The sequence below is a fragment of the Dermacentor andersoni genome, chromosome 3, assembly GCF_023375885.2.
Source record: "Dermacentor andersoni chromosome 3, qqDerAnde1_hic_scaffold, whole genome shotgun sequence".
NCBI classification, from domain to species: Eukaryota; Metazoa; Arthropoda; class Arachnida; order Ixodida; family Ixodidae; genus Dermacentor; species Dermacentor andersoni.
The window spans coordinates 15,729,082-15,738,871 of NC_092816.1; the positions used below are offsets into that span (position 1 = coordinate 15,729,082).

The 9,790-nt window shown below is 50.5% G+C and overlaps 1 protein-coding gene across 1 annotated transcript in view; it reads left to right on the forward strand.

Moving 5' to 3' along the window:
* Positions 1 to 8,824, forward strand: part of nAChRbeta1 (nicotinic acetylcholine receptor beta1) — a 35,003-nt gene extending 26,179 nt beyond the window's left edge. The window contains exon 6 of the mRNA XM_050169368.3: positions 8,356 to 8,824. Coding sequence (XP_050025325.1) covers positions 8,356 to 8,526 — 171 coding nt within the window. The 3' untranslated portion in view covers positions 8,527 to 8,824. The remainder of the gene's footprint in view (positions 1 to 8,355) is intronic.
* The last annotated feature ends 966 nt before the right edge of the window (positions 8,825 to 9,790 follow it).

A 9,790-nucleotide genomic window follows, 5' to 3' on the forward strand; every position in this document is an offset into this window, starting at 1 on the left:
AAACGGTCCGAGAATGTCCATGTCCATGGTCGAAAGGCGTGTGAGGTGCTTCGATTGGCTGAAGGAAGCCAGCCGCCTTAACGGACGGTGTCTTTCGGCGCTGGCATTCACGACAGCCTTTAACGTACTGTTTGACGTTTGCCGAAAGCTCGGGCCAATAGTACATCTCGCTTACTCTAGCGAGTGTTCGTGAGAAGCCTAAATTGCCAGATATGGGTTCGTCATGGCAAGCGAAGAGGACGTCGTCACGCATGTCTCTTGGAACCACCAGGAGGTAAGTATGGCTGTTTGAACGGACATTCTTCTTATACAGCATGTCTCGTAGACAGAAGGATGTCAACGAGCGGGACAGATGGCGTGGTATGGCTGTGCCGCGGCCCTCTAAATGATCGATGATCGGTCGAATCTCAGCGTCGTTACGCTGCCGTCTGATCAAGTCTGACGAGCTAATGGCGCCCAGGAAGCCGTCATCGCCCTCTGTTTCCTGATTGACAGGATCAATGGGTGCGTGGGATAGTGTATCAGCGTCTTCGTGCTTACGGTCAGACTTGTAAACGATAGTGACGTCAAATTCCTGTAGCCGCAAGCTCCACCGTGCCAGTCGTCCCAAAGGGTCGCGCATGCTTGCCAGCCAACAGAGGGCATAGTGGTCCGTCACTACTTTGAAAGGACGACCATAGAGGTAGAGGCGAAACTTGATAATCGCCCACGCGACTTCGAGACACTCTTTCTCTGTAGTCGAATAATTCGCCTCGGCGCGGAACAGTGAGCGGCTGGCATAGGGCTATAACACTTTCCACTCCATCTTGACGCTGAACGAGCACTGCGCCAAGGTCAATGCTACTGGCGTCGGTATGCACCTCTGTATCGGCATCATCGTCAAAATGGGCAAGAACGGGTGCTGACTGTAGGTGCTGTCGTAATTCACCAAAAGCTGCCTGTTGCTCAGCATGCCATACAAATGGCGTGTCGTCCCTTGTAAGGCGAGTCAGAGGCTCCGCTACTTCGAAAAACCCTTCATAAACCGGCGATAGTAGATTAGATTAGATTATGGGGTTTTACGTGCCAAAACCACCTTCTGATTATGAGGCACGCCGTAGTGGAGGACTCCGGAAATTTCGACCACCCGAGGTTCTTTAACGTGCACCTAAATCTAAGTACACGGGTGTTTTCGCATTTCGCCCCCATCGAAATGCGGCCGCCGTGGCCGGGATTCGATCCCGCGACCTCGTGCTCAGCAGCCGAACACCATAGCCACTGAGCAACCACGGCGGGTCGGCGATAGTAGGCGCACAAACCCAGGAAGCGCCGGGCCTTCTTATCGGCAGGAGCTGGAAATGCGGCCACAGCGGCAAGCTTGTCTGGATCGGGTCGGACCCTGTGGCGCTTACTACATGCCCGAGGAACTTGAGCTCTTCATAACCGAAGTGCCACTTTTCCGGATTAAGTGTGAGGTCTGCAGATCGGATGGCTTCTAGCACACTCCGCAGGCGGTCAAGATGCTGCTCGAACGTTTCAGAAAATACGACCACATCATCAAGGTACACAAGACAAGTCTGCCACTTCAGTACAGTGAGGAACGTGTCCATCATTCGCTGGAAAGTAGCCGGGGCTGAACACAAGCCAAAAAGAAGGATTAAGAAGGACAAAGGCTGTTTTCTCGCGGTCTCGTTCGTCTACCTCGATTTGCCAGTAGCCACTTTTTAAATCGGGAGAAGAAATATAGTGGGCACGCCATAGCCTATCTAATGAGTCGTCGATACGCGGCAGCGGGTACATGTCTTTTTTAATCGCTTTGTTAAGCTTCCGGTAGTCAACACAGAAGCGGAGCGTTCCGTCTTTCTTTTTGGCAAGAACGACCGGTGACGACCACGGGCTGTTGGAAGGTTCGATGACGCCATCGTCAAGCCCGGACCTGCGTACGTATGGCTTCGCGTTCTTTTGCCGATACGCGGTAAGGCTGCCGGTGTATCGGGCGTGCGTCCTCGAACGTGATGATCCTGTGTCTAGTGGTGGGAGCCTGGCGTACGTTTGAAGAACTCACGAAGCAGGTCCGGAATTCATGCAAGAGCTTGCGCTGTGCAGTCTGGCTATCGGTGTGCTGTTCAATATCAATGTCGATATGGCCCAGGGACGTGTCTGCTGTCTTCACTACTTTCGACGTGAAACAGTTGTTAAAGTTTGCATCTTCGTCTGCAAACGCTATCGAAGTGGAGCGGAAAAGTTGTCCATGCTCGTTGCTGAAGTTGGTAACGAGCAGTTGCGATTGGCCATCACGAAGCTGTATAACACTCTAGCCACACAAACACTTTGCTTCAGGAGGTGTACCAAATTAGTTTCGGCCACCGCTTCGCCATCGCGTAAGCCGCAGCATGTGACGTCGACGAGGACACTGGCTCGTGAAGGAAGCGTTACACTGTCTCCAGAAACACGAAGTACGTCGGCACGCCATTGATTGTCCCGCACGTTGATTGCTCGGTCGGCTGAGAATGTGATACGACACTCTTGAAGATTAATAATAGCGTCATATTTCTGCAGGAATTCAACGCCAAAAATAACGTCACGGGAGTATTCGCGTAAGATAAGGCAACACGCTACGAATGTAGATCCCTGAATTTCAACTCTAGTCGTGCAGACGCCCAGTGGGGCAACGACGTGGCCGCCAGCCGTCCGAATCTGCGAGTTATACCATGGCGTGATTACTTTCTTCAGCTGCGTTGCAGTTTTCACGCTTAATATAGAGTAGTCTGTGCCGGTATCCACTAAAGCACTAACGGCGTAACCGTCAATAGTCACTGCTATATCGAGAGAAAGCCGGTCGTCCTGTTCAGCTGCAGGTGGCGTCGAATCGAGATCTGTCCGTGTCTGCGTCGATCGAGGGTTTTCAGCACTTCGATCGTCAGCGACCTCGCCCCCAAAGATCGCTTTAGTTTGTTTTCCCGGTGGGGATGCGTGACCGCGCGGTAGAATACCGCTGGGATGGAGATGAAAATCGTCTCGGAGACGGTGACCGTGACTGCCGCCCGGCAGGTGGTGGCAAGCGCTGCCGAGAGAGGTAGTCGTCAATGTCCCGGGGTCGCTGGGCGTATCGGGCGGCGGCGAGTATGCAGAAAAGCCGCGAAGTCCAAGGCGCCGGTATCGGCACTGGCGGTACAGGTGGTCAGCTTCACCGCAGTGGAAGCATAGAGGCCGGCGATCGGGTGTGCGCCAAACATCCGACTTCTGAGGGGACGTGCTTCTGTCGTCGCGCTAGTGGACGGGTTGCTCCGGACGATGGGCAACTGAAGCGGCATGAGCAAAGGGCGGCGGCGTGTACCCAGCTTCGCAGTACGATACCGGCTGCGCCGACTGCAGTGAAACTGTAGGAAGAGCACGAACGAACAGCGGCGGAGAGGAAGCAGGGTGCCTTAAGGCTTCCGCATAGGTCGCTCGGCGGTATTCAGTAGGTGCAGCCGCAGCATTATCAGGAGGCAAGGCACCACGGAGGGCCTGCTGCAGCTCGCCCTTGATTACGCTTGTAAGGGAGCTTACCGTAGGGTGCGGTGTTGGTGTGACGCCGGCCTTTTGCAACTCTTCACGCACTACAGAGCGGATGAGCTCTCGCCGACGGTCACCGTTGCTTCCGATGGTCTTGAATATCTCAGCAGCGGACGTTCTGTTCTCTTGCCGCTCGTACAGCTTGGATCGATGCAGTAGCATCTTTTCCATGGTCACGGCCTCGGACAAGAACTCCGCGACTGTCTTCAGAGGGCTCTGCACGAGACCAGCAAGGAACTGCTCCTTGACCCCGCGCATCAGATGACGTAACTTCTTCTCCTCCGTCATTTCTGGGTCAGCGCGTCTGAAGAGGCGAGTCAAGTCTTCGATGTATGTGGTCACAGTTTCGTTTGGCGACTGGACGCGGGCCTGAATCGCTCGTTCCGCTCGTTCGTGGCGATCAGCACTGGTGTAGGTCTCCAGAAGCCGACGACGAAAATTTTCCACAACGTGAGTTGCTCCTCACGGTTCCGAAACCATGTACACGCGCCGTCCTTCAGGTAGAAGTAGATGTGTCTCAGTTTTGCCGCGTCATCCCAATGGTTCAAGGCGCTCGAAGTCGACCATCCAGTCTTCGACGTCTTCGAACACTGCGCCATGGAACGTAGTCGGGACCCGTGGGCTCTCAAGTGTATACCGATTCAACATCGTACTCTCCGTACCGGTTGAGGGGGGTTAAGTGGAAGCCCTGGTAATACCGGTTGAAGTGGTGGGAACCGTCGCGTCGAAGATTTGCGGGGCCAGTTCCTGCGGCTGACCCGATGCACGGGAGTGTCGACTGGTACTAGATTCGTCGTGCGGATCCTTGGAGGGGTTTGCAACATCCGTGAGGGCTACCCAGCACCTCCCTCCAGTTTGTGACGAGCCTTCAGAAGTGCTCTTGGAGGTTTAATAAACCACAGGGCAGCGGGCTCTTGGAAAACGCGTCCGTCGGTTTGGTTTGGTGCCTGCAGATATAGCACAACCCACTACGGGGTATTGGCCATGAATCGGGCGGCGGTGGGTCGAAAAAGAATAAATACCTAAATAGGATTTTTTTTTACTGAAAAAGAGATATTAAATAAATTCTAATCGTTAATAATAATTTTCATGCTTTAGTTTCTTAAACTTCGAAGACGTCGGGGTTGGCTCGCGAGCAGGGAAGAGAAGCGCGGCCTTCTTTTTTTTGCTTTCGGGCTCGACCCACTCTTGCCCTCGACCCAGTACCTACATGTGGCAATGTTGACTACGGCGACTAAGTGTGCATGCGCCGCCGCACCGAAGCTTGCGATGCCTTGCATCACAGACTGGAGGGAACTGTGGCGCTAGTGTTTACGGGAGCTGCAACTTGCTGGGTCTAGCATTGGAATGATGGTTAGTATACATGGATTTGCCCTAACTATGTCCTTCTGGCTTGATGGGGATATGGCATGATAAATCGACAAAAAAAAACGATTTTTTAAAATTCATTCCTAAAGAATAATACAGACTATGCGGAGCAAAGCCGTGCACTGGCGAGCGCGCAAAATCATTCGAAGGCATTTAAAAATGGCACCGAAAACCGCGCCTCCTGGTAATTAAAAATAACCATAAAATTGCATTTTGTTCAAAATCCCTTTTTTAAAAATTTCCGAACCTTTATGTACCTTTTCTCGAAAGCTATCCGATCGATTACGCTGAAATTTTCTCAGGTTATACTGGAATCCGTCGCAAATAATCAGAACTTCAAACTTTGAAAAACTGTTTGAGTTATAATATTGAAAGAAAAAAGATTAATTCGAAAGCGTCTCTTACGGTACGTGACACATGCGGGCAATATATTTTTATTGTAAGATGAATGTCGGAACCTAAATTTTTTAGGGTTAGGATTAAAACCACCATCATGTAGAATTAGTGTGCGAAATTTAACGGTCATACTATTTTTGTTCCTGAGGAAAGGTACATTTGAATTTAGATCCCAGCGTAAAATTTGGTTCTGAAGTAGAAAGAAGAAAGGCTGCAGTAAAAAAAAATTACTCCTAGAGAAGGCTAAAAGCATTCCTATTTAACACAAAAGATTTCACAATAAATTATGGAGCAGTTGTTGAGATACAAACCGAGATGACCCATTTGCCATACCGTACTTTGCCATCATATATACCGTACCCCCTTAAACAGCTTCGTGACTTTGCAAACTGATCACTTTCGTGAAAGCACTGTTATAAATAATGAAATAGACATTATTTATATTGTCGGACGGCAGGGTTCGAAACTTCTAGCACAGAAGCTCAATATTAAAATCATTACGCTACGGACGCATGGACAAGCGGAAACACGGCAATTATCAACGATTATGCGCGTTTGCAGATTCTTATTGCCTTCCGCATTAAAAAAAAGTATAGACTGCTCTGAAACTTGGACCAGTGAAGACAGATGAAGCGCATCAAACGAATCCATGAGAACGTCTGAAGCCTCAAGCACGAAGAGCAGACAAATCCACGTACTATGCCCATCATTCCCATCGTGGCTCAACGATCGCAGCGCCAGAGTTTCCTCTAGTAAATGTTGTGGGAAACTCTATGCCTTGCACATTCACCATGTTTTGCCGCCGTGAACGAGGACGGTTGCAGGGTCGCGTTCTTCACCGTGATGCGCTACACTCTAAGAAAAGTTTGCACTCCTTGGGGCTCATCTTCTCCCCGAAAACAGTAACCGTCATCTTGCTTGCTTGCTTGCCTTCGAGAGTGGCTCACACCCACTACGGGGGATTGGCTAAGAATCGGGTGATTTATGAAAAATGAATATATGACTCTTAAAAGAAGCACTATTGAAAAATTTTGAATCGCCATCTATCTTGCTTACCTTTTCCCTCTTCACCGCTGCGTGCCCGGTACTTCCACGTCACGAACTGCATTCATGTTATCAGCGTGGCAGCGTTCTTGACAGGACAGCCGAGCGTCATGAAGGAAGAAGGAGAAATGCACGATGCGTGCGTGGCGATTGTCGTTTGCCGACAGGATATGCCCAAAGGGTGCAATTTCTCTTTTGCGTGCATGCGAGTAATGATGTAGTTGAAGAAGAAGAATATGATGCTGAAGGGGATGACGATAATGACGCATTTTAAGCCTCCTTTCCTTTCACCCAAATTGAATTTGAATTGTTTTATTTTTACGGTTATGGTAGAATTTTCATATTTACAAAATCACGCCGGCTATCCAATCTCTATCTTTCGATTCTAACTTAGCCAGTATACAATTTTGCACTCTTTTCTGACATTTTCCTTCGACCTACACTATTCTTGGCCAATCCCTCAGAGTGGGTACGTGCCAGTATATGCCAGGGATCTACATTTACGCATTAAATCGGGTGGAGAGGCATTCGGGTAATATTGAGACGGTGAGAGGCAAATATCGGTGAGAGGCAACTGGTGCTTCGCCTTTCGGGCGGAACTGCAAATTTGTTTAGCACCATGCTACTGTCGGGCGGACGAAGAATTTTCTTTTTCAAGTTAGAGCACGCATTATTCTCTATAGGAGCGATGCAGCAGTTCCTGCTGGTGCAAGCGACTGGCCGCATCTTCATGGCTGGCCCCGTCGAGCGCTGAAGTTGATGAGTTCCACACGGGCTTTGGACGAACCTCTTCGTTACTGGCAAGGCAACGTATGCTGCTGCCCTCGAAGCTTTAACACGCGACTGAAGTTCGCTAAAAGACTGTTCGCAACTTCCACTGCTGAAAAATGAAAAAATGTCATATCGCGTTTCAATCTTAGAGTGCTGGACCCGTGTTGAAACACCTTTACGAGCACCGGACCTACACTTGTGCGCCGTCTATACACAAGATGGGGACGACCGATAACATGCTCTTGCTACTGGCCACAGTTTTGAGAACCTTTTTTTTTGTTCTGTACGCAAGGGATGTCGGGTGCAAAGAGCACCGGCGAGGGCAGAAATTCTAATACAGACAACTTAATATACATTCATATAGGCAAATCTGTAGCTAGCCTCCTTTCATCGAATCTCTCATGTCGTCATATAGCTATGCATTCTCGTCGTACACCAGCAGAGTCATACGCACACACTAGTAGTTGTTCACTCTGTATAAGCCGAACGTGGGTATATCACTTTCGCGAGTGTCATAGTGTAAACTTGCTGACGCTTACCGCTAACAGGCATTTTAGTGACGCATGTCAGTAGCATACCTGGAAATGGTCCACAAAGCTCTTGACATACACTGGACTGGTTCACAGGTGACTGGCGTTTGTGCGCTCGTCAGTCACGATGACACCGGCCTGCCATAACTTTCATTTGTAAGAGCAGCAGCTTGGGCGTCTCAACCTACGCCACTATTCGCTTGGAATGGCGGCCAAATGCGCGCCTTTTGTCTACCATCTCAGCCACCGTGCAGTAGGTGGACGTAGTTGTCTGACTGTTGTTGGATATGTTGTGGTCTTTCCAGAGAAGCCTCAGCGCACTCTTCACCGCAGCGCTCTTACTTCTGCAGAATTTTGCTGGGGGCTGATCATTTCTGCGTGGTTGGTTGTTCTTGTGGGAATAATGCACGAGCGGTGACATATCTCGGATATGTAACTCGGCTCTATTACGAGGAGCAGTTAATTTTATCAACGTGTGCGCCGCATGCGGGCCGAAGTAATAAGTAAAGCTGGTGTGAAGTCAAGCTCAAAAGCCATTAGTGTGATAAACTGTCGATTGCAAGCATGTGTACAAAGCGTAAGTCTTGAGGATTGTTGACACAATACGGGGAGAAAGCTTAACAAGTGGTGCAGTGCTGGTGAACACCGGTGTACCCACCGCTTGGCCATTGGGCGAGTGCATTGACGCCGAGTCGCCGCTCTGTTCCAGATCCGCGAGGACTGGAAGTACGTGGCCATGGTGATCGACCGGCTGCAGCTGTACATCTTCTTCGCGGTCACCACGGCGGGCACCGTGGGCATCCTACTGGACGCGCCGCACATCTTCCAGTACGTGGACCAGGACAAGGTCATCGAGATCCACCGCGGCAAGCCCACGTGAGCGGGCCCCCAAGCATCTATACGTACAGTCTCTTCTATATACTCGGACCATAGGTCTAGGCGGACAAAAACACGTGGCATGTCATGCTGCTGCGCGCGACTTTCGGGCCACACCTCAAAGTACTATCTGGAAGTTGCCACTGATTGCTCAAGACTGTGCTGCGCCCCGGGGGGACGAGGAGAGAGACCGCCGCCGCTGCTGCTGTGCGCCGCCCCCTCGACGATGCAGCCGGCGGCCGCGTGCGCTCAACGCGACACGACTATGTTTGCATTCGACGAGTAAAAAATGTTTGTTCTCTCACGCGCCTGCTCTCTGGCCGCCGCCGCAGCAGACGACGGCCGCCCAACACAGCTGCATGCGCGCGCGCGCGCGCTTCTCTCAGGTAAGCAGGCTGCGTGGAAACCGCGTGGGGATGCCCGCGCACTGCTGTCTGCGGAACCTCGAGTTCCCGTGCTGGGGCACGCTACCAACAGTGCCTGGCGCCTGGTTTGTATGTACTCGCTCAGTGGGTTTTTGTGGAACACTTGCCGCTTAGGACAGGCAACCCCTGTCCAGCAAAGTAATGGAATTGACAGCAAAGGAACGTAGCCGAGGGAGGTTCTGAACGACATAGACTAAAGTTCCGAGTGAATTCGTTGGGCAGGGTTAATTTGAGAGCCGCAGAGTTGTCCTTGTCATGCAGTAGACTGGGGGTAGAACCACTACGCATGTTTATAACATTCGAAGTGCCTACTCAGGCTCTTTCAAAGAAGCATCGCATTGTTCTCCGGCCATTTCTATTGCTCCATAATCCAATTTCTTGGCAACAGTGCATGAGGATGAAATGTGTACATTTATAGACGGCCACGGTAAGTTGAAGTACATCTAGTGCTATGAAGTTACAAAGGCCTTTATGCGTGATACAGATGAGAGACACGCGTGTTGCGTTTAAAAAGAGTATGTCTCTTATAACGTATCGACCGTTGCGTAATAACCAAATGGTCGCTCCAAATAGATACTGTTGATTGTATTGGCTACAGTTGTTCTGACTGAATTATCATTGTCAACATAGCGACCTTCAGGGCAGCTCTTTGTGTTAACGTGAATTTATATATCCGATGAGCGGTTATTTTTGCAGGACGTGATGTGACCAGGCTTGTGCAGCTGTTGTCAAAAATATTCGGTCAGCTTAGCTCGACATCAACTATTTGGTGGATTCTCCTTCCACCTCTTGTGCTCCGATCATGAGGATTCGAAGACGAGGGCCCTACTGGCTCTCCCGAGT